This window comes from Boleophthalmus pectinirostris, unplaced genomic scaffold (genome assembly GCF_026225935.1).
Source record: "Boleophthalmus pectinirostris isolate CB_2022bp ecotype Guang Dong unplaced genomic scaffold, ASM2622593v1 HiC_scaffold_9, whole genome shotgun sequence".
NCBI lineage: Eukaryota > Metazoa > Chordata > Actinopteri > Gobiiformes > Gobiidae > Boleophthalmus > Boleophthalmus pectinirostris.
This window is the reverse complement of record NW_026571541.1, coordinates 11,735,989-11,760,302: the sequence shown is the minus strand read 5'-3', so window position 1 is coordinate 11,760,302 and position 24,314 is coordinate 11,735,989. Positions and strand designations below refer to the sequence as shown.

At 34.6% G+C, this 24,314-nt stretch overlaps 2 protein-coding genes across 4 annotated transcripts; one reads left to right on the top strand and one right to left on the bottom strand.

The window, feature by feature from the left end:
• Positions 1–299: 299 nt before the first annotated feature.
• On the bottom strand, positions 300–18,273 carry LOC110159426 (cylicin-2-like). 3 transcript variants are annotated; one of them, XM_055147798.1, is made up of 26 exons: positions 18,134–18,272; positions 16,588–16,712; positions 16,393–16,497; positions 13,784–13,888; positions 11,434–11,533; positions 10,898–10,926; positions 10,720–10,827; positions 10,531–10,644; positions 9,431–9,559; positions 9,230–9,343; positions 8,752–8,782; positions 8,574–8,632; positions 8,445–8,493; positions 7,916–8,031; positions 7,310–7,396; positions 6,003–6,074; positions 5,864–5,926; positions 5,660–5,764; positions 4,693–4,800; positions 4,422–4,511; positions 4,137–4,244; positions 2,354–2,455; positions 2,184–2,240; positions 2,037–2,102; positions 1,923–1,958; positions 300–1,651 (listed from the first exon to the last, which is right to left on the bottom strand). In XM_055147798.1, exons 1-26 carry the CDS (start codon positions 18,156–18,158, stop codon positions 1,280–1,282), a joined length of 2,475 nt encoding a protein of 824 aa, XP_055003773.1. In that variant the 5' UTR covers positions 18,159–18,272; the 3' UTR covers positions 300–1,279. The 3 variants fall into 3 exon arrangements, with proteins under 3 accessions (XP_055003773.1, XP_055003774.1, XP_055003775.1); XM_055147799.1 differs by lacking the exons at positions 300–1,651; positions 1,923–1,958; positions 2,037–2,102; positions 2,184–2,240; positions 2,354–2,455 and adding exons at positions 2,595–2,694; positions 2,980–3,109 and having other exon boundaries at positions 18,134–18,273; XM_055147800.1 differs by lacking the exons at positions 300–1,651; positions 1,923–1,958; positions 2,037–2,102; positions 2,184–2,240; positions 2,354–2,455 and adding an exon at positions 3,018–4,029 and having other exon boundaries at positions 18,134–18,273.
• Positions 18,274–18,837: 564 nt separating this feature from the next.
• Positions 18,838–23,513, top strand: tp53i13 (tumor protein p53 inducible protein 13). Its single transcript, XM_020923967.2, is given in 11 exon segments — positions 18,838–19,400; positions 19,488–19,562; positions 20,166–20,201; positions 20,305–20,363; positions 20,456–20,534; positions 20,927–21,055; positions 21,160–21,342; positions 21,633–21,674; positions 21,895–22,677; positions 22,679–22,766; positions 23,255–23,513. Coding segments are annotated over 11 exon segments (1,698 nt in total). The 5' UTR covers positions 18,838–19,283; the 3' UTR covers positions 23,362–23,513.
• Positions 23,514–24,314: the final 801 nt, after the last annotated feature.

Genomic DNA, 24,314 nt, shown 5'->3' with positions numbered 1-24,314 from the left:
TGTCTACTTTTAGCTATTGCTGCACCATAACTCTTCATTTAAGCAAACAGACTTGTAATTCGATATATTGTGATGGTCCACAATATTATTGTGAGAACTTCGACGATACAATATCAAAATATTTCGGTTATGGTTTACATCCCTAATACTGATGTAATAATTCATCTGTCACAAGACTTCAGAATTGGATGAGAGGCTAAAATGAGAAACCCTTTATAAAGATCCTTTATCTAAAAAAAAAATCTTTTTTAAAATAATGATTATGCAACAAAACCCAAATCACATGCCACAGACAGCAGTTCATCTTTTGTCATTCTTTATTGCCTTTCTGACAAAACAATCATCCACACATTGTAGTATTTATCTCCTGATTTCTGCATTTCTTGAATAGATTGTAGGCCTAATGAGCATGTACTCTGTATGTAAATCACATCATGTTTAATTCTCCACAAAACAAAACTCAGGCCTCGATTGCCATCTCTTTCTCTCTCAATTTCTTTGCATAATTCATTCCACGTATTCTCTAACTTTTAATCTCTTGATATTATCATCTCCTCTATGTTTTTAGTAACAAAAAAAAACAAAATCATTGCTTTATCCATTTGACTTGGCCTGACCTATGTTTGATTTTCAAAAGGTGCTTAGAATAAAACTGCAGCTGTAATTGGGATTAGGTTAAAACAAAATGAGAATTTTCTGATAGTTGTTACAATATCCACTGTTGCCCATTAAGTGTCATGTTCCTCTTTAATAACTTAGCAGTAAAAGTATGCGCTCTTTCTCTTATGCATTTGCCAAATCCTAGCGTAATGTCTGGGTCTCTTCTTCAGATGTTTAAATAGGATTCCAGTCACGTCCTACCGGTTTTGGGCTGACAATATAGTTACAAAGGAACAAAGATGTTTTTTATATACTTTATGAGCAACAGTTGATATATTTGATAAAACATATTCTCCCAGTCATTTTGGTGTCTTACCCCAATCACACACAGGTTAAACTTTGTCAATTTAATCTAAACAGGTAAAAGTTTTTCTGTTTTTTTGTTTTACTAATTAACCTCTAGAAAAATAAACTACTGTCTTCTCAGTAGGATGACCATGTTCCAGTTACGCAGTTGTTTTCTATGTTAAAAATCTAATCTCTTGATTGTAATAAAGTAACCAAATAAAATTATACTAAATAATTTACCTTCTATCTTAAAATATATATCTTTGCAACTTTTTAGACAGCTACAGGTGTTTCCCATGTTAAAAATCTAACCTCTTGAGAGTAATCTAAACTAATATTTTCTGATATAGCTGCTGCTGGACAGATGTGTGGTGGTGGATGTGGATCGTCGGGGGCTGCCCATCAGTGACTCCATGGGGCTCGGGGGGCGTCGTATTGGGCTGGTGTAGGGCAGAGTGGAGGTGACCGTGGTGGTGGTGGTGGGCTTGGACTCAGAAGAAGCAGAAAGAGAAGAAGAGGATGAAGAGGAGGGCGTGGAGAGGCTGGGGGGGTCCATTGTGACCACAGGTTTGGAGGGCAGAGGAGTGAAAGAGGTGCTGGAGGTGGTGGTAGAGGCCCCAGGTTTGGAACTGCTCAGAGCGGAGAGTTCTGGGGAGGAGGAGTCCAGTTTAGGTTCCTCCTGTTTTTCACCCAATGAGCTCAGCTGGAATCACAAGAAATATTTACATTATTTATATTACTAAATCCAATCACTATCAATCTAATACATCAAAATAATAACTTTTTACTAAAGTAAAAAGTTATTTTGTCAACTTTACTATAAGATGTCTGGGGCCTTACTATGGATTTTACATTTTAATATCAGCAAATATCGGTTATGGCCATTCCAGCTAGACAAATATAAGACATTAGCTAGAAAGGCATTTCAGTGCATTTTATTTAACTTTACTAACAATGAATTTTGACAAACTTACACTCTTCTTCTCAGAGTCACTACCGGAGCAAGAGCTCTGTGGAGGAGACACAGAGGATTCTTTAAACCTTCGAACATAAATGTGATATTTTGAAACATTCGACAATCAACCAACCTTGTCTTTTTTCTTGTCTTTCTTATTTTCTTTGTCACTGTCACTAGAGCCAGAAGAACCTGAATCCTGATTTGAAAGAAGTGAAGTCAATGTTAATCTATAATTTGACAGGGATAATAATAAAAATAAATTGTGAATATCTGTTACCTTCTTTTTGTCTTTCTTCTTCTTCTTGTCTTTGTCACTACCAGAAGAGTCTGAATCCTAGAAAGACATATTTATTAACATTAATTGTCTTCTTGTCCTTTGTATTTTTTTTTGTAAATCACACTATAATTTATAACTGTTATTATGCACTACAGTCTATAATAATTAACCTTTTTCTTGTCCTTCTTTTTCTTCTTCTTCTTGTCCTTTTTCTTCTTCTTCTTTTTCTTTTTGTCATCATCACTAGAGTCACTTGAAGATGAAGAAGAATCCTGGAAAGAAATACACAAAACATGATATAAATGTTATAAAACAAACTCTACAAACCCTAGTGTCTCAAGCGAGTATCATCAAATTTCTTCTGGATGAATGAAAGATTACACTGTCACATCTTTATACCTTTTTCTTATCTTTTCTTTTTCTTCTTCTTCTTGTCCTTTTTCTTCTTCTTTTTCTTCTTCTTATCATCATCACTGGAGTCACTGGATGAGGATGAAGATGATGAAGAATCCTAAATAGTAATAGCTGATTTAGTTTAAGTTGAAGACATATGCCCAGTAGAGGTGGGTAGAGCATTATACACACATAAGAGTAATTTTACTTCAAAATAATAATACTAATCAAGTAGAAGTACAGAATAGTGGTCCAAGAAATTATAATAAAGGGTAAGGATAGGAAAAGTACTCCTGATAAGTACAAGAGTTAATCAAGTAAAAGTAAGTGAGTACTACCCACCCACATTTGTACAAGTAATACAAAATGAAATATAAACTCATGGAAACCAAATCCTTGATACCTTTTTCTTGTCCTTCTTTTTTCTTTTTCTTCTTATCCTTTTTCTTCTTCTTTTTCTTCTTCTTCTCATCATCGCTAGAGTCACTGGACGAGGATGAAGATGAAGATGATGAAGATTCAGAAGAAGAATCCTGGACAAAACAAAGCGAAAAATGTAACTAAACAAAGCAGGTCACATGATTTCGGTATGGTATGGATTTTCAAACTGTATTTATGTAAATCTATCTTATTACTAGCTCTCACAAACTCTTAGGCACATTGTTAATAGTGAATAACATTTTTTGGGACACACACACAGCTTCGTAACGTTTTTTCAGACAGAAAAGTAAAACAGAGATGGCCCACCAACCCTCAACCAACGCACTGTAATCCCAAAGTCTCCTATAGCAACGTAAACAACTCTAACAAATTACAGTGATAAAATTTGAATTAGTTTTGCATCAGATCTTGTTAGTTCTTTTTTGATGGTGACTGCTACTACTGGGTTGATATTTTATTCTCTTGGTGTTGTAAATGTGAGTGTGTCTATCTATTCTCTCTTGTCTTTTGTTGTTGTGTTTTTGTGCCCTTCGCCTGTCCAACAGTTTCTCCACAAATGAGGCAATACAAGATAATCTAATTTCATGTAAAATATTTAAGATACAGATACAGACAGTACTCAGTGGTCTAGTTCAGTCACAAAGTAGTGCGCTTTTACAAAACACTATATGGATGAAAAATAAATACTCAACTACAAGTCAAAAAAGAAGTACCACTACTGCGATACTAAAATTTCAAACTTGATGTCGATACTATTTCATAAACTCTATACTCAGTACCGATTCTGATATCACAATGATAATAAACCCTTGCATGTAAACAATGTAGACAATAGAATGTGATTTTCAACATTAAATCATAGTACTTTCTTATATTTTACCATGTGTAATCCCTCAGTGGTCCAGGTAGGTTCCATATGGTCCATGGGTGTATACTAGTCTATGTGCGCTATACTTGTTCTGATACAGCTCAAGATCACTCTAAAGACATTCAGGAAAGTTTGATTTCTCTCCTGTGAATGTAAATTTTATAGTAATGATACCTGCTCAAATGAGTATCTAATTTTATTAGTATACGTTAAAAAAAAAAAAAAAAAAAAAAAAAATACTGCAAACACACCTTTTTCTTATCTTTCTTTTTCTTTTTCTTCTTGTCCTTCTTCTTCTTTTTCTTCTTCTTCTCATCATCACTTGAATCACTTGAAGAAGATGAAGAAGATGAAGAATCCTAGAGGAAAACAGCAGGGCATTAGTCAGTATATCAGTTAAAATATCAAGTATTTTTATACAATATTTAACAATACATTTTAGATCATATATACAACTGTACGTATAAACAGTTGCCCGCTTTACTTTTAATACAACATGAAACATACTATTGACAAGATTATGTGAAAGATCTTACCTTTTTCTTGTCCTTCTTTTTCTTCTTCTTCTTTTTCTTCTTCTCGTCATCACTAGAGTCACTTGAAGAGGATGAAGATGATGAAGAATCCTGGAGGAAAAAAGCAGGGTATTAACAGTATATCAGTTAAAATATAAAGAATATTTTATATAATATTCAACAATACATTATAGATCATATATACAATTGTATGTATAAACAGTTGCCTGCTTTACTTTTAATACAACATGAAACATATTCACTATTGACAAGATTATGTGAAAGATTTTACCTTTTTCTTGTCCTTCTTTTTCTTCTTCTTCTTGTCTTTCTTCTTCTTTTTTTTCTTCTTTTCATCATCACTAGAGTCACTGGATGAATCAGAAGAAGACGATGAATCCTGCACACAAAAAGGACTTGGTTTAACTGAATTGTTAAAGAAATTTAAATGTTTAAAATCATATGGCATTATATATTTTTTTATGCATGTTACTGCTGGAATTGTTTAAACTTGTACACAGTTTTACCTGTGAGCAAATAACAATTGTTACTTCTTTTGACTCCCTTTCGAGCAAGCAGTGTCTTTCTTTTGAAACATCTAGACATTTCTTGGTATTCTACATATGCTTGAGATAAAAATAATCAATCATCAATTTAAAAATATCTATCAATTCTTTAAACACGGGGTATACAAGATTAATCAGTCATCTGAATAAATGTTATTGTGAGCTTAACTGAATAAAACTGTATGCTTATATTGTGGAGTATATTACATGAATGAACTCTGAAATTTTCACATAAAAATAGGCGACTACCCCTCCTAAAATCTACAAGCCTATAAAATAAATTAATCAGTTAAATACAATCAATCAATGAACCTGCCCATGGAGTACAGGTGGAAATGAGCACTGGTGCTACAACCTTTTACAATGCATCTCTCCTGTTAAAGTTAATGTAAAAATTGTGCGCTGTCCCTGTCTCATCAAATAAATAAATAAAATAATTACTTCAGTAATTATTGAACAGCAGATTTAAATAAAATATATTACACAGTGAATTGAAGAAAAACATAAATGGTTAATTGACAAGTGTCTGTAGATACAAAGAAGAGAAGGTTTCAGTCGTAATAATCTGGACACTGTTTTTGCAATCAACATATTTCAACTCCCATCACCATCATGTAATCAATGACAGAATTAGTGAAGAAAGCACTTTAAACTTACTGTATTGTTTTAAAAAAATATATATATATATTTAACCTTTTTCTTGTCCTTCTTTTTCTTCTTCTTCTTGTCCTTTTTCTTCTTCTTTTTCTTCTTCTTGTCATCATCACTAGAGTCACTGGAGGAGTCAGAAGAAGAATCCTGTACAGACAGAAATTGGTCAACATTTTGTTACATTTATGCTAAAATGTGACATCTCCAGGACTTGTACATAAAATTGATATTTTACAAAAATCTCACCTTCTTTTTCTTGTCTTTCTTCTTCTTCTTTTTCTTATCTTTCTTTTTCTTCTTCTTTTTCTTCTTTTGAAATAAAAAAATACATTTCAATTAAAGTTTTTGAACAAATCATACATCTATAGTTTTTGTAGAATCTTACTTTATCGTCATCACTGTCACTGTCAGAAGAGGAGGAAGAGGAGGAAGAGGAGGAAGAGGAGCTGCTAGAGTCCTGGAAAAAAAAAAAGACAAACAACAAAATTAACAAAATTCAATATGAAAGTAAGCAATATTTCCCATATATTTATCCCTATATTTCTGAGACAAGGAGCTCACACCAGGATAAGTTACAGGTCAGATCTGTGGAGAAGTGAGCCCGCCCAAAATAAGAAAGCAGATTTTTACAAGCAATAAAACATTTGCAATAGAATAAATGCAAAATATTGTCTGTGTAACATTCCAGGCAAAGCAGTAACATCTCCATGGAGACAAGCAGGCAGCAAACGATTCCCCAGAAAAGTAACAGAGTGCACCTTTAACTACACTAATCTGTACCGGCGTCATTTGTAAACAAAGTCTGTCTTGCAACGTTGAGTTTTATTGACAGAACAAATAATGAAATGTTGTGTCAATGTAGCACCTCCCCTTATTCGCAGAAGTAGAAAGTGAATACTACTTATTTAGTAATTTCAAGAGTCAATGGCAGCTATTAGCAACTGTAAAATCCAGCCTGGTTTAACTGCTTTAATTCTTTAGGAAGAAAACAGAAGAGTTGGCCTTCACGTAGCTCTACTGGCAATGTTTTAATCTGTTTAGCTGTGCATGTAACAGTAAGCACTTCTCTGTTTATTTTATTTGTTTGTATTGTGATTTTAATGTCTTTCTTAATCTGTAAAGGACTTTGAAACACTGTGCTAATAAACTTGCTTTGTCTTGCCTGTCTATAGTTTTGTGCTTTAGGGCATTGACTCCTGATTAGGGGTGTAACGATATCGTCACAGTATGATATTTATTGTGATATCGTGGGAAAAGCTCACAATATGGTGGGGAGGCTCACGATTAGGGATGTAATGATATCGGAATCTCTTGGTACGATATTTTCACGCTATACATCTCACAGTAAGATATTTATTGTGATATTTTGTGGAGGCTAACAAAACTTCTCTTAATCTTAAAATGCCTTAACAAGACTTAATCCAAAGAACTAAGACTTAAAAGTGCTTAGAACTGTTATTTCTTCTTGTAACCTACACTGAAATGGAGCAAAGGATCATGGTCTATGTAGTTCCCTCTGTCTTTTTTTTAGCTATTGCTGCACAAGAAATATTTATTTAAACAAAGAGACTTGTAATTCGATATATTGTGATGGTCCACTATATTATTGTGAGAACTTTGCCGATACAATATCACAATATTTTGGTTATTGTTACATCCCTACTCTTGGTTAATAATTGTTCAGTATTTTACCTTCTTCTTCTTTTTCTTCTTCTTCTTTTTTTTCTTCTTCTTTTTCTTGTCATCCTCATCCTCACTGTCCGAATCAGAGCCAGACTCCTAAGGAAACAACACAATGTAATTATAGTTTATGTATCTGTTAAACCGGAGTAAAAAAAACGCATTGTAATAAAAAGATCTGCTGTCACATCATCTAAAACAATCCATGTATCATTCATTCAATCATTTTTCAAAATAAAACCAAAAATGAGAAAAAGAAAAAAAAAACTATTTCCTTCATTATTTGTTTCCAAAACCAAAAAAAAAAAAAACAGATAACGATTTGTTTTTTCAGTTTTCGATTTAGTGTTTAAATGAATAATGGAAAAAAAACTAAACATGCATGCTCCACAGATCAGACCTGCACCTTGGCCTAGTAGCATCAACTGTTTAACTTCTGGGAGACAAGTTTAATGCTATATTGTGGAACATTTTGGGCAAAGCAATAACATCACCAGGTAGAGAAGCCAGTGGCAGATCCTCAATTAGAAAAGTTGCATAGCGCACCGTTAATTTAAATAAACTGAGAAACAATGGGTAATAATGATAACTGTGCTGTAAACTTTTGTTCTGATTTACCTTCTTCTTCTTCTTCTTTAACTTCTTCTTTTTGTCCTTGTCGGGTTTTCCTCCCTCTCCCTCGTCATCCGTGAGGTTACCCTCATCGATACCGGTCGTGAAAGGGATGGCCCGATCTGTACAACATCACAAATCATAACAAGAAAAAACTGAAGTACTGAACAATTTGGGAAGAAAATTTAACAAAAACTTTTCTGACAAAGATTGCATTTAGATTTACAATTTATGCTTAAATAATAGGATTTTGTTCAAAGTTTACATTTTAAATATGCTCAGAAGAATTGACAGAAACCAATACAAGAACCACATTTCAGAGCATGCTTTAACAGATCTAAATTACAGGGTTAGAAGATTTTATGCAGAATATAAGAGGATATTTTGTTTTTTGTAGAGGACATTATAGTACTTAATGACTAACAGTTTTTGTGATTTGCTAATTGTGTACATTTAATTGCTATTTTATTTGATTAAAGTTAATATTGAAGCCCTAAACTGAACCATTTTCATAACATCGACCTAGTTTACATACCAGAGACACCCTCTTGAATTTCATCTCTTGCACTGAGCGCTTTAGTGTCCTATGGGGAGACAACATATTAATCTTTTCTAGAGACATTTATATGTTTTATGTATTAGATAAGTGAAATGTGTATATTACCATCTCAGCAACTTCATACATGTGCTCAGTGCTTGGTCCTGGAATCTCACCATCAGCATCTGTTTAGTCAGAAAATATAAATGTGATGTCTGATGTGATGTGATATATGTAATGTCCTTAATAAACATAAATACTGAAAACATATATAACAAAGAGACATGAATATAAACAAACTCACTCTCTGCACCCAGCTCCTTCTTCTCTTCATCCTGAAATTAAAAGAAGTTAATAAAATTGTGCAAAAACTAACATTTGCAAAACATTTACATATCTAGCCCTTTGAGCCACAATGTAATGAAGTTATCACAGTTAATATTACGTTTTAGGAAATTATAATTAGGGCTAAAACTAACAATTATTTAATGATTGACCAGCCAACTATGCTGACTGAAAACATTTTTTTTGTTTTTGTTTTTTTTGCTACTGTCTGTTGTAAAACACCTTTTGACATGACGAGAGTTTATATCGCCCAGGTAACAATAAATTAAATAGTCAGTTTTTAATTATTAGTGGGTTAGTTTAAATTATTGTGATTAATTTTTGCAGTTGTAATTTCAATAGCACAATTGTCATATAAGAAACTTTCCTATCATTAAACAATGTCTGGGTAGTGCATTACATTTGTTTGATACATCTACAAACAAACAACATTTTACCTTTTTCTTGTCTTTCTTTTTCTTCTTCTTCTTGTCCTTCTTCTTCTTTTTCTTCTTGTCCTTTTCACTGTCAGATGAAGATGAAGAAGATGACGAGCTAGAAGAGCTAGAGTCCTGGATTAAGAAACAAAACGAAAAATTATTATTTCAAGTTGAACAGTTGTAAAATTTTGTATTGCGTAACCAGGAGACAATATGCACCTTTTTCTTGTCCTTCTTTTTCTTTTTCTTCTTCTTCTTGTCCTTCTTCTTCTTCTTTTTCTTGTCATCATCACTGTCAGAGGAGGAGCTGGATGAGGAAGAGCTGGAGGAGGAAGAGGAGCTAGAATCCTGTCGAAAATAAAGTCAATTTAATAAATACATACATGTTCACTCAACTCTTTGCATGATTTGTGTATTGTGCATTATCTATTACAGGGTGGAAAATTACCTATATTTTTTCCATGGGGCCACATGAGAAACAGAAAATATTGTGGAAGGTTGGGCCAAAATGCTTAACTCAATTCTGCATAATATTAAATTTATTTATTTATAAAAAGTAGTAAATAGCATTGTTTTGAGGAGCTGGTAAGACTAGTAAGAGTTTAGGTTATGACTAAGCAATGAAAGAGTGAGGTTGCCTTACAAAAAATGTCATTTAACAGCAATGTAGCTGTAGTCGATGCTAAAAATTATAAAATACTTTTATTTTGTAATTCCAAATGAGCTTAAACGGGCCGGTCAGAGTTAACCAAATGGCCCAGGAGCTGTACAATGCCCAGGTCTGATCTATTACCATTTTACTACTTTGGTTCAACCTACAATATAAGTGCTATGTGTATATAATTTCATTCAACAACAAATGTCAAATAACTATGCAATGAACAGTTAGGTTATAGCATCTCATCTTTTAATACTGTAATACACATACATGTCAGAATTTTTCAAGTCCTGGGTTCTGTCCAATATGGCAGACTTACTGTACTGTAATTTTGTCAGTAAGGTTTGGTTGATTTAAGCAATTAACAATCTATGCAACTTTGTGGTGACGTATTTGCACCCCTGCTCCGTCTCAAAGGAGACATTACTGTGGACAGGTGATGCCACAAGGCAAAGTCAAAGGTCAAAGGTACGCAGGCGTGAACCCGCTCAGTAGGAATTTAAGGGTAACTTTTTAAAACAATAAAACAGTTGTAATATAATAAATGAAAGATAAAGAAAAAAGCCACATTGTTTAACACCCTCCAACAGAAAAGATACTGAGAGAAAAAAAAGTTAATGATAAAATAACAGATCCTTGCAATATGAACTTAAAAATATACCTTCTTCTTTTTTTTCTTTTTCTTCTTCTTTTTCTTCTTCTTCTTGTCGTCCTCACTGTCGGATGAACTGTCAGATGACGACGAAGAGGAAGATGAGGAAGAGCTAGAAGAATCCTGGAAGAGATAACAACCTTAATGCGTATAAAATCGAATTTAAATGTTAATTCTAATACTAGCACAAATATGTACCTTCTTCTTTTTCTTCTTTTTGTCCTTTTTCTTCTTGTCTTTCTTCTTCTTCTTGTCCTTCTTCTTCTTGTCCTTCTTTTTCTTCTTATCCTTTTTCTCTCCAGGTTCCTAAAGAGTTTATAGTTTAATCACAGTTAAGACTTAAACGCACATCACCTAAAAATGTAACGTGTCTCACCGTGGCAGACTGCTGCACTATCCTGTCCCCTGCAAGAGAAAATATACTGTCACTCAATAATTTTATTTATGCTTAAAAGTTATGGGTTAATCAGAGCAAATAATACAAATCTATGTCGTAGCATCAATTAACGCAATATCTAAATGAAATACTGCAGGTAACACAAAGGTTCTTCTTGAAAATGTATGTCAAAAGGTCAATTTTAGTCATGCAATATATAAATCATAATTTTTTACATTTTGAACAACATAAAGCCATATGTTTTTGTTCATGCAGCTGAACTTGTAATGGAAAAAAATATCTGCTTTACAAATAAATTTATTTTTTGTATAAACACTATTAATACAGTGGTCATTATATTATAGTGGGAGCAGATTTGTATTTACAAAGAGTATACTGTAGATTAGAGCGGATGGTCCTTACTAAAAGACACAATATTATGACAAACCAACAAACTCCTTGCTGAGATGAGTAATGCTGTATCATGTGGCAATTTCTACAGACTTTTAAAAGTACCAGTATTACAGACTTCTCACCATCCTGTGTGATTATGACAGTTTCCCAGACATATTCTGAGTCTTCATCTTTCTTCTTCTCCTTGTCCTTGTCCTTCTTCTTCTTTTTCTTCTTGTCATCCTGAAACAGAAAATTAAATGAAGAGTTAAGATCATTTCAACCAGGAACAGGCAAGTTCTTATCAGAATTATGAGGTGAATTGTGAGTTCCATGGACACAATGACTGTTAGCAGATTTTCCAATTTAACCAAATACACTATTTTATAAAGAGTTTGTATTTAATGTTAAAAGTTAAAGTCGCATTGTGTAACCTTTCTGGTGGAGGGTCCGCCACCTGCTTGTCTCCAAGGAGATGTAATTGTTTTGTTTGGAATGTCTCAGTATGGCATTAAACGTATCTTTCTTGCATTTACTCAATAACATGGGTTGTTATTGACATTAAAACTTGCATTCTTACTACATTATGAGTAGGCTCGCCTCTACACATATCCACAGATCTGACATGTAACTTGGCCCTGTGGTATCTGTAGAAATAAGTGCAAAGCCATACTGTGGAACATTCCTGGCAATATCTCCATGGAGAAAAACAGATGATGGACCCTCCACCAGAAAAGTTACATATTGCACCTTTAAGTAGCGGAAAACACGCAGTCAAACAATTGACAATAAAATTTAGTGAATGAAACAGGAATTCCACTGAAATACTCAGTCCCATTCCATACTCAGCTGTGTAACAGAAGACATGTTCAAGCCTGCGTTCACCTGCACTGAAAACATACTATCTGCACGCTTTATTGTCTTGACTTGTTGAGCGAGTACATGTCAGAAATGTTATAAAAATGGGCGTGTGTCTCTTTCTGATACCATAAAACCATGGACCCGCCTTGTGTCTATAGTGACATTCTCTTATTCTCATTTAAACAGTTTAAATTTAACCCAGGGAAACTCGGGAATGTCTCTGCATGGGCTGGTCCTGTCAAACCAGTGGGTGTGAAAAATACAAAAGCATTTGACAGCCCATGTATCTTCAAAACTGCATTGTGCCTCGTCACCTGTTTTACCCGAAAAACCTGATTTTTGCCAAAGAACACTGGGCAGTCAGGGATCAAAGTAGTGGGGCATTTTTGTGTACATATTTCTCAACAGTTGTAACTATTTGCAATGTGAAAGTCCTAGTACAACTGGTATCTGGTACAGGAAAAACAAAAATAAAAACAATGACATTCTGGTGAAAAAGTGAGTGTTACTGAAAACTTAACATTTCAATCATTGCGTAGACTATGACTGCCTATAATTCATTTGAGTACTGCTAGAGTAGGTGCAATAGCAGATATGAAAGGGCAATAAAAAGTAATAGTAGACACTACCAGTCAAAAGCTTGGACACACCTTCTCATTCAATGTTTTCTTTATGTACGCTACCTGCCTACTTACATACTGAAGACATCAAATATATGATGCCAGATATATGTAATAGTGTAGTATACAACACAAGGTAAATAATTCAATTCAATATTTCTTTATATTTTATATTAAAATCCTCAAAGTAGCCACCCAATGCTTTGTTGACAGCACTATTCTCTCAATGAGTTTAACAATGAAGTCACCTGAAATACTCTTTTTTTTTTTGGAGTTAAATTGCTTTTTTGCTGTATTCCATTCATTCATAATTTTGGTGCCTTCAATGAGAACAAACAATGTAAGTAACCTTGGATAAAAACTAAAAATAAATGAAAAAGTGTGTCCCAACATTTGACTGGTAGTGTATTAATGGTAGAAATAGTATTAGTAGTAGGAGGAGTTTAAATGCTAAATTTAATATATGTTGGGTTCTGCACATTTTAACAATGCAAAAACAACTTGCAGACACTCCCTGTGCTTTGGTGCAGTAACACGGGTGTAACATGTTGGAGCAGAATTAGAGCTATGTACTATGTGAACTTGTATGTTTGAAAGGTATGTACTGTATTATTTAGAAATACAATAGTAATTATTGTATTAATTACTGTAAATAAAAATGAATGAATAACATTTTTAAGTTGTAGTAGCAGATATTAAAGATTATAGTAGGATTAATGCAGAAGAATGAGAAGTTCATTATAATGGAATATTCCACAGTAAGGTGGCATTCAGCTTATTTATCTTCATGGAAACAAGCAGGTGTCTCCACCAGAGCAAATTACAGATCAGATCTGTTGAGGGGCAAGTATGTGCATAGTAAGAATGCATGTTTTAAAAGTGGTTTCAGCAACAGACCTATAAATGAATACTACGGAACATTCCAAGATGAGCAGAAACATCTCTTAGTGGCAGACCCCTCACCAAAAAAGTTCCTTAGTGTACCTTTACAATGTCTTAAACTAAAACTCACCTCACTGTCTGAATCACTGTCGGAGGAGCTACTGGAGGAAGAGGAGGAAGAGGAGGAGGAAGAAGAGGATGATGACGATGAAGACGACGAAGATGAACCTGAATCCTATTGAGAAGCATGAAGCAGGAACTTATTTCTTATGCACACATTTACATAAGACTGTTGTAAACTTTGCTGTGTGATAAAAATGAAAAATGAATGTTAAATAAATGACTCATAGATTCTGTGAAAAAAGTCCAGTCACAGTGGGAGGAACTGATCAAACAACTGTTTAAGAGAAGATTGTGTGCACACACCCAATTCAGAAATGTTTCAATCAAACCCACTGGGATTTTTTTTCTGTGACCTGATTATTTCTGATTAGTACACACTATACTGTACTCATTTAATTCATTTATTTCCTATATTACACAAAAGTGACTCCTGTGAGCTTTAAGACATGTTGTAATGCTGTTACCTCATCAAAAACATACCCGTAGTTTTATTTCATTACACATGCTTAGGTAATCCTGGATTATTAGACTGTCTACATCTCAAAAGGTCAAAATGCTCTTTTCCATATTGTGATGTCATGGAGTGGTAGTTTTCAAGTTAACTGCTACCTTTTACGTTTAGTTCAGTAAAGATTGGCAGTTCCAGGGCTGAAATTGTCCAATTGAATCTAGAGAAGGTGTATGGAGTTTAAAAACACAGTGGAGCACTTCCTGTTATTACCGTATTACCACATGACATCACAAGGTGGAACAGAGTGTTTTTCATTTGAGAAAATAACTTAGCATAAATGTGCAGGGTTTGTGCGTTAATCACGTGTGAACGAAACAAAACACAGCTCCATATATGTTTTTAGTGAAGGAACAACATTGTGCATTTTAAATCTGCAAAGAAATTTTCAGAAGAAGACAAGTTTAAAACATTGCCTTTCTATAATTTAACCTGCTCTTTTTAAGTGTGTTATAATAATGCAATCAAGTAATTGTTAGAAGTAGCAGAAGTACTAGTTCATAGGAGGATGTTGTCTTGCAAAATACAGCCAGTAAGCCTGTTCTTTGGTTTATCTCCTTTAGAGTTGTAATAGTGGGCAAAAAAAAACTTTCCAATGCAGTATTTACCTTATTCTGGAAGTTTCCATTTTAAACCCTCCCCTCCCAGAAAATCAGAATGTTGTTGACTTGTTGGTGCATATGAACAATGAACATGTTACACAAATAAACCTACTTTATGTCATATTTAGGCTGTAAAATGTTTCTCAAATTTGCCATTCATATAAATCCTGTTTAGAGACAAATGGGTGGGGTGGAACGTGGTGAATACTTGTGTGATGTTTCATCTAAGGAAAGTGTATTTGTAATAAAACACCTGCTATTAAAAGTACTTATACCAAAGCAATTAACACAATATTTCCTTAATGCCCCCAATGTAATCATAATGTAGATATGAGACATGCTATTGGCAACTGCGTTCAATGTTTCGATTTTTTCTCAATAATATGGGCCAAGCTAATGTAAGAAAATAAGACTGTATATTATATATATGGCAAGTCAAGATGTCACAATTTAACCTTTAACATGTTCTGAAAAATGTGTTATTCAACTTTATAGACATTCTACTTCCTGAATATGGATTTTGCACTGATTTTAAATGGACAAACCCCACACTATTTATTCAGGCCTTGATAAGCTGCACAAACAATACTGGAAGCTGAATACTGATAAAAATATGAATTGAGAAAAGCTGTTCTAGGTTTCACGTAGGCCTCTCATTATAACTGATTTTGAAGTACAATATATTGCTACAAAATTCACAAACAAAAATACTAAAACAACTTCACACCATAATCCCAGCTAATTTTGTAAAGAAGAAAAAAACAGAAGTAGTATAATGTGTAATAGATGTCAATTATAGTTCAAATGTTACAATTTAGGCTTAATCAATATGAAAAACTAAGATGGTCACAAATGGTCACATTTTTCTAGAGCGCTTTTCCACCTTCAAGGCACTCAAAGCGCAAAGATAAAACCCCAAATAGTGCAAAGATGTGATAATTATTTAGCCTGAAATAAATATTGTTCTTTCTATCATATATTTAAATCAGTATAGTAATTATTGTGACAGAACAATTTTCATGTGCTAGAGCAGGCATGTCCAAACTACGGCCCATGAGCCAATTGTGGCCCTCGGACAAATTTTTCTTGGCCCTCAGGCTTCCAGGAGAATTGGCCCAAATGACCTTACATCAATGAAAAACTATCTTTTTACTGTAAGTTTTTTGAAAATCTACCTTGATAAAGCTAATATTAAATATTTTGTGTGTGGTTTTAAGGATCTTAGCATGAATAAAGACTGATGGCTCATTCTGATGTGTTAAACATGCACGTATTTCAATTATTCACTGTAATGAGCACCAGTCTACGGCCCTCGATCAACCCTCTGCTTCATCTGTGTTGAGAGATATGGCCCTTGATGAAAAAAGTTTGGACACCCCTGTGCTAGAGGGTATGAGTCTGGTTTATAGTGCCAGTAAAAGTAATATTAGTGTTATAGTAGTAGTAGTAGCAGCAGCAGTAGTAGTAGTAGTAATAAAGTACTTTTTGCTGACTTTAATCACATACCTTCTTCTTTTTCTTCTTTTTGAGCTTTTTCTTCTTCTCTTTCTTGCCTATGCCCTCATCCTCACTGTCAGATGAGGACACGGAGCTATCAACTGAGTGAATCCACTGCACAAAGACACAAAATGATCAAAATGATCCATCCATGAATCTTTAACACTTACACAGAATTTGAATTAAGTATTAATGTATGCTGACCTCCCCATCTCCTGTTGCTATAGGACATGTTGACTCATCTTTAGCAGGGTCTCCAGTGCCAGCGCCTTCTGTCCCGGGCTGCACTGCCCCAGAGCTCAGGGCGGCTAGATCCGCATCACCTCCACCTGTACAAGATATCATAGATCAACAAGTATTACTATATTTCTTTATTTTACTCTTACTGTATTACTACATTTCTATATTTTATTATTTCTTGTGCATACACATTAATAGAATTATTCCCTATTAACTCCAGTCTCTTGTTATTTTTGCTACTTATTTTGAATTTATTAGTACCATTTATATTTTTGCGCTGTGTTGAGAAGTATGTGAGAAATAATTAGGCCTATCACAATAATTAGTATCACTTATTATTCAATATAAGCTGGAACAATATATTTTTGGGCTCAGTATTTATCATGGACTTTTTCATTGCAATAAAGGGGAATTTTTGGTTATTTATTTGGCTATATGATAAGATTTAAGATATAGAAGATTGTATTAATTACTTCTATAACTCATTACAGATGCAAACTAAGTATTAAGTGTTTCAATCTTCTGTTTATTTATTGCAGCTCATATTTTAACAATATTATAGATTTAGAACAGTTTTTATGGTTTAAATCTGTAGTGGCATAAATTTGTTTCAATATTATCATTTATCATCTATAATTACATAATCAATACATCGCACTAATCATTAATCAGTAAGTAGTAGCAGTATTAGTGGTAGTAGTAGTCAAAGTATTGGTATTAGAAATCATATTATTGGTAACACCCTAGTAGTAATAATGGTAGCAATAGCAGCAGTAGTAGTAGTAGTAGCAGTAGTGGTAGTAGTACCACTGTTTTTTTCAACATGGTGTACTTTGGCTCACAAGAAGGCTACTTTTCAGTTTATCCTTGTAGGTGTACGGTTAATGAAAAAGTAGCGGAAATAGCTTATGATTGCAACTACCCTTATCCTATTACAATCAGAAAACTACCAAGCCGCTATAGTACTATCTTACATCCCCTTACCTGTTTTAATTATAAAGATATAAAAGTGTTACAATAGGCTATTGATAAACTCTCCAAAACAAACACCAACACATTTGAATGAGTCCTTATAGAAGCATGATTTAGTTGTGACAGCCACATGACAATCACTTCCTCATTTTGATAAATTTGTTGGCAAATGTTTAAAAAAAAGTAAGAAAAAAAAGTAAAGAAAAAGAATGAAAACATGACATTAAATAAATTTAGGTTACATCAAATGGTGCTTGATTAATTACTTGACCTCTGCATTGACTTACGCTTTGAGTTCACACACCCATAGTTGCAATAGAAAAGAAAAGCCTCATAAGTCTAAAATAAATCTAAAAAGGACTCAAATAAAAGTTGTTAATGCATAAATAGGCTAATATAAGCCTGCTTGTCAGAGGTTAGTAAGAGATTGGATAACACTGAGATAAAATACAGCAAGTCAATTATGCAACTAAATGTAACCTTAAGAGTGTTTCGAGTTTTACATAGATCTAAATGGATAAAAAGACGTAAAACAAACCTGTGGGGAGGGTGCCGGCCTCCATGATCCGGACTGCGCCACTTCGGTCTCCACCTGAGCGTTCAAAGGCGTGTGCATGGTGTGTTCATAGACTTCGATGTGGGTGGGGCAGAGGGCGGTGTAACTACATAACAAGTACAGAGGCTTCCCTGTAAACTTCACCACAGTGAGTCAGAGCGCAGTTCGAGTTAAAGAGGGTGCTTTGGATCATTTTTCAGTGCAAAGCATTAGAACATCAGGTGTTTATGTCATTAAGAGAAAATCCAAAGAATAAAGTTTAGGTGATTAATTGATCTAAAAAATGTATAAGAATAGTAATACATTAATCATACTGTCAAGATAAATTCATTATATTCTGAAAAATAAAACGTGTAACATTAACCTGATCTTTACCAGTCATGGTGACAACCACACTTCCACGGTGACAACAGGTAGTGCAACAGGTGGCGCAAGTTTTACCTGTGAGACCGTAAAATCAAGGAAAAGATAAGGACTCTGTAAAATGGAAAGTCGCTAAATTGTATTGAGCATATATGACTCAACTGTGGATGAGATGAGTTTTTTTTGTTTTTTTTTGCTAGTTGGAAGTGATACAAAATTATTCGAAAAATGTATTTAGTACTGGTGCGGCTTCCGTTCTGGAATATTTATGGAAAGCGGAAGTATTTTCCCTTCAAAATAAAACTATCAATTGTCGTTTTAAAATAGCAAAAAAACACTACTAACAGAAGCACAATATACGCGCAAAATGCAGATTTACAAGGTTTTACGGACAGGCGTAAGTAACATTAACGTTGTGGAGCTTTCCACTTAGCTTGTTCATAGTTTAATGACAGTAACTTTGCTTTATTTTGAAATAGCTATGGAAATGAAAGGAAATGTGTATTTTTGTGCTCGTCACTAGCTTTGTAGTTTCTTCCACAACAAAGTTACGAGATATGTGGCTTAGAGGTGTATCTTTTCAAAGGTGAACATTTTAATTTATTTACAATAAAAAGACGTATCGAAATGATAGAAGACTTTACTATGTGGTGTCATTCAAGCTGAATTGTTGTGGACATGTTTTACTGATTAAGACAGACGACGCGGATGGAAATGATCATTCATACTGGCATTATCATTGGTAACACCTAAATGTGTGGAGGCCAGCATGCCAACTCAAACCATCACCACTCTACCGGGGAGTGTGGCTCTGCTGGCCGCCTTGTTGGTCATTTTGGGTCGGTGTCTGGGTGGATCTGCGTGGCCAGGCTGCGACAATGGAAAAGTAAGTGGTCAGCTCAGCTGGTCCTGTTTCTTGTCTTGTTTCCACCCTGTATTATGCTGATGTATGTTTTCTGATGTTGTGTGACAGGTTTTACTGGATACTGACCTCCCCAAAGACGCATCGCACTGGGATTGCCCTACTCCTCTATGGCCACAATCTCAGGTAGCTACTGTATATCTGACCACTGGGATGGATTGAGGAACCAAAGTCTCTACTCAGATGATCTTTATTTCATATTAGCCTATTCTACTCATTGCGTATTTTAGTAGAAGTAAAAAGCATCCAACCTCTTAAAATGACAGAGATTGTGGTATTAAACAAGTTAATGAAACAAACAATTAATTTATGCAGTAAATGACAAAATATGTGCAAATATACAAAGATTTCTGTAAATATTTTTGAATTAGTTACATATTTACCACATATAAACAAGAAATTAATTAAAAAGAGAATAATCATACTATCATATTAAATCTATTCTAGTGCAAGACGCTGAAACAGCTTTACACAAACACATTTGCAAGTCAGCAAAAACAGATTACAGATAACAGTTAACATTGTAGCAAGCCATGATACAAGGTCTGGTTTTGTCAAGTGTAATGTTAGGAGCAAATGCAACTTCAAATAGGAAAGAGAGAAAGAGATAAAGCATTTCAAAGCTACTGTTGTAGCATATATGTGCTAAAAGCTTTTCACACCATAATGTTACTCTCTTTCCGGTTGGGAAGAGCAAACATTTCATTTGTTCATGCTTTTTATCTACAGAGACTTAACGGTGTGGACACAGTGTATGATCCAGAGGTGAGTAAACACACATTTTAGAAACTGCTATCTTTATTGGATTTTCCCTAAACTTTGACCCGGTGAACTCTATGATAATAGCAACGTCATTTTCTTTGTGTAGCCTGCCAAATTGACATGCATGGATCAGCGGATTAGCTACAATCTCATCATCCCAAACAGGTTTGACTTGTATTGTAATGTCACTGCCAGGCTTGATGAGTTGTATTTCTGATGTTTAATCACTTAAATGTCTTTGCACATGATTGTTTCAGTGGCACATTCAGACCAGTGAGTGCAGAGAGTGGGGAGTATCTCTACTGCCCTCCACAGAGATGGCTCAACAATTTGCATGTGAGTCAAAACTATTGTATTATATTACATTACCTTTATTATACCGGTAATATATTTCTCTAATAATTTCCTGAGATTATGGTGCAACAATTAATTAAACAATCTAGAGTATAAGAATGTAGAGCTATTGTAACAGTTATAATTACCTGGATTGTAAAATTGATGATCAAATTCTTTTTGCTTCTGGAGGAATTGGCCTAGTCCACAAATGCATTAAACATTTTGTAATAGAAAAGAGTAGACATTTACTTCCTGTTTTATTTTATTATCAAACATATTTTCCATTATTTAATTACTTTCAAATAAAACTAAATCATTGTCTCTAGATCACAGTAGCGTATTATAACGTTTAACAATATCGTTTTCCTAAAGTTGATATGTTTATGTTATAGCATGGAGCTACAGTGTTGCTTTACCATCCCTGCTCTCCTCTCCACGAGCGCCTGCTTCTGTCTGCTCTGGCTCAGTCCTGTATCAGCGAATACATCCTTACACCACACAAGAACCTGGACAAAAAAAGGGTAAGACAATTATAGTATACAAAAGAAAACATAATATAAACAAGCGTGTTATGATGTCATAGAGATGTTGTAGATGCATTACTTAGTTTTTGCTTTCTTTTCAGCCCTTTGCTTTTGTGTCCTGGGGTCGGACTTTGGAGGTCTCCACTGTGGCGTCTTCAGAAATATGTGACTGGCTCAATCAGACAAGCTTCACAAAACCTAAGGCTACAGAACAGAGGCATAAAAACCACTACAGCCATTTGTTGACCCGATCTGTGGACCAGAACAGGCACCAAGAAAACAAGGTTAGACATTTATTATCAGGAAATGATGATAAAATCTTGCTGTTTGCTATTATTTCAGTTGGCAGTGGAATAAGTGACTTTTGGTTGTTCATTGCAAACAAGAAATTCTGAATAAAATTGAACATTTCAATCTTACCAGTTTTTTGTTTTAGGGTTTAATGATGGAAATCTAAAATTAACATTAATATGAAAAGACAATAGAGACAAGTGGGAATGATAAATGCTAGTTATACGTTTTTGATAGAATAAATATATTTTATTTTGTATTTATTTTATCTTTCTTCAACCAGGAAAGTCCCACTGAGATACAGAGATCCCTTTTTGGCCAAGAGGTATCAGGAACTCAACCCAAAGATTAAACATTTTATATAAGACGCTCAGACAATATAAAGTGTTAAGAGCACAATTAGAAACAGTGACTGGTCAGTGATTGCATTTCCAGGTCTTTCTGTACAGTTTAAACAAATGTCTGTAAAGAATTCCTGCTTAAATCTGCAGAGCACAGTACTGGAATAATTAATAATAATTTGACAAAAATCTAATATTTTTCAGGGATCTCTGAAGCAATGCTGTGAGCAGACCATCTCATCCCTGCTGGAAAAAATGAAGACACAAGTGCATTCAAACTTCAAAACTGGAATTACTGAGCTGAAAAAGGAGAGAGTAAAAAGGGCAGCTGTGAAGTCAACTACGGATTTTCCAAAAGTTACAAGCAACCAGACCAGTAGCATTATCCACCGGCTTCAAAGCAATGCAATACCAAAAACGATTTCTTCTCAACATGGGGATCAAAGCCATACAAAGGATGCCCTCTCCCAGTCCACGAGCTTGAAAGAAAATCTTCTCCACAAAAAGTTTATGCCAAATACATCAAGGACCGCAACCAATAATGTTTCTTTGATACACCCACAAGGACAATTACACACTGTGGATTCAAATGACAACAATATTGAAAAAGTGCAAAGTAAAAGTAACACTACAGCACGAATGGATATTAGTAAGCAAAAGGCTAAAGGTGTGACTAAAGTTGTTGCTAACCCAAAAGTGAATGAAGTAATAGATTTGGAAGAAAGAGAAATTGATAAAATGAACAATGTAAAATCTCATCAAAGTGGATCAAATGCTGTGGATTCTGCCTCCAAATCCCAGGCAGTTGGTTACTTGCCCAATAGTGGTGACTGTCAATGCAAACCAAACCAAGTGTGTGAGTGTGATACAGGAGCAGGAGACAGGAGCCAGAGTGCAGGGGGGAGCTTCCAGAGGACCCCTCGCACAGATGAGGCGGTATGGGCTGCGGGGGCTCTGGGTTTCCTCCTGGTTCTCCTGACCTTGTCCTATTCTCCACACTCGCCTTTACAAACACTGGAGGAGAGGGACCAGTCTGTACTGGCACGATCCTCAACAGGACTACGACAGTGTGGCAGGTAAAAAGCTAAAGACAATAATGCAAGCATGTGGTGGTTTTGTACAAGGTTGGTCCAAAAATGCATAATCTGTGATTTACTGATCATTATTCACAGATATTTTACTTCAGCGTTTTAAGAAACACATCTATATTTTGAAAGACAGTTAAATGTTATAACGCCTATCTGAAATGAATTTGTTGATTTTGTCTGCTCAGAACATTACTTTATTTAAGTGAAATTTTAGGCCGACTGCAATGACCTGCAAGTGAGCAGTCAGTGACTTCAACTGAATTTTTAAATAGAAACTTTTATGGTGATTGCAAGCAGTTTGAAAATATAAAGATATCTCAGTAGTCTTACTTACATATGTGGGCAATTGCTGACACCTACTGTTTCACTTGTGGTACTACATTTAAGCTCATTGAGTGTAAAAGTTGCATGCAAGATCCTATTAAGTACTCTGTCATTTTTTAAAGTGCTTAAATAAATCTGTCTCTGTGTTACAGATGTGATCCGCCGCAGGCTGCGAATTTCCAAAAGGAGGCGCAAAAGAGGCAGAAAGAAGGAATGTGTTTTACTGCCCAGCTCCTCCAGTTCAGAGGAATATCCATAGGATGGCAGTTTGGAACAACAGGGCATTTTATATGGGCTTTCCATAATCGCACTCCTCATTGGATTTTACACATTTTACATCTCACAGCTGGGCTCTTAGACTTAATATTACAGCTTTCTGCATTGGTACGTTTTTTAGTCGGGAACAGTTTTTATAGTTTCTACAATAATGAGCTGTATAACGATATATTTTGTAATGTGGCTTTTTGAAAAACACAGACTGTTTGTTGCTGTTATAAGCAATGTAGTGGTTAGTACCATTTAATGGTACCGAAGTAGCTGTTAAATTTGTAGCAGGGATGTGGAGATTTTTTTGTGTGCAGAGATGAATACTGCACAAAGCTGTCTTTGTTTTTGTTATAAATAAGAACATTGGGGGGAATTGCAACAATTTATTTGAAACACAATTTTTTTCAACTGAGAACATCATTTGACTTTACCCAGTGTACAGATGATTTGAGATGACAAGTATTGCACATTTCTGAAAGTGAATGTAAAAGAGACTCACCCTGAGATGGGTACTGAAGTGACGCTGTTGTGCAAAACTTAAAAAGGGATTACACTGCATAAAAATGTAATAGTGTTAAAGGAAAAAAAGGAACTATGTCTTTAACTGACCCATCCTTCATTGCCATTGGAGCAACCTGTCAGGAGCAGCTGCTGTATCTAGTACATAGCTTGAAGATAAACCTGTATATAAAGCCTACATAATTAGTTTTAGGTTGAGACACAGAAAGAACATACAAACTCCACATAGAAAGGCCACCTGGCTGTTAATCAAACTCCCCACCTTAAAGTGGAACCAAACACTCTATCAACTTTTTGGAAATCACACTGTGTATATGGTGTTTGAATACCATTGTCTACTGTATTTGAAATGTGTTTGTGGGTGGAGTTTAAGAGTTAATCCCATCTGAACCGTCCAGCAAAGAATGACAAAGTTACTCGAAGGAC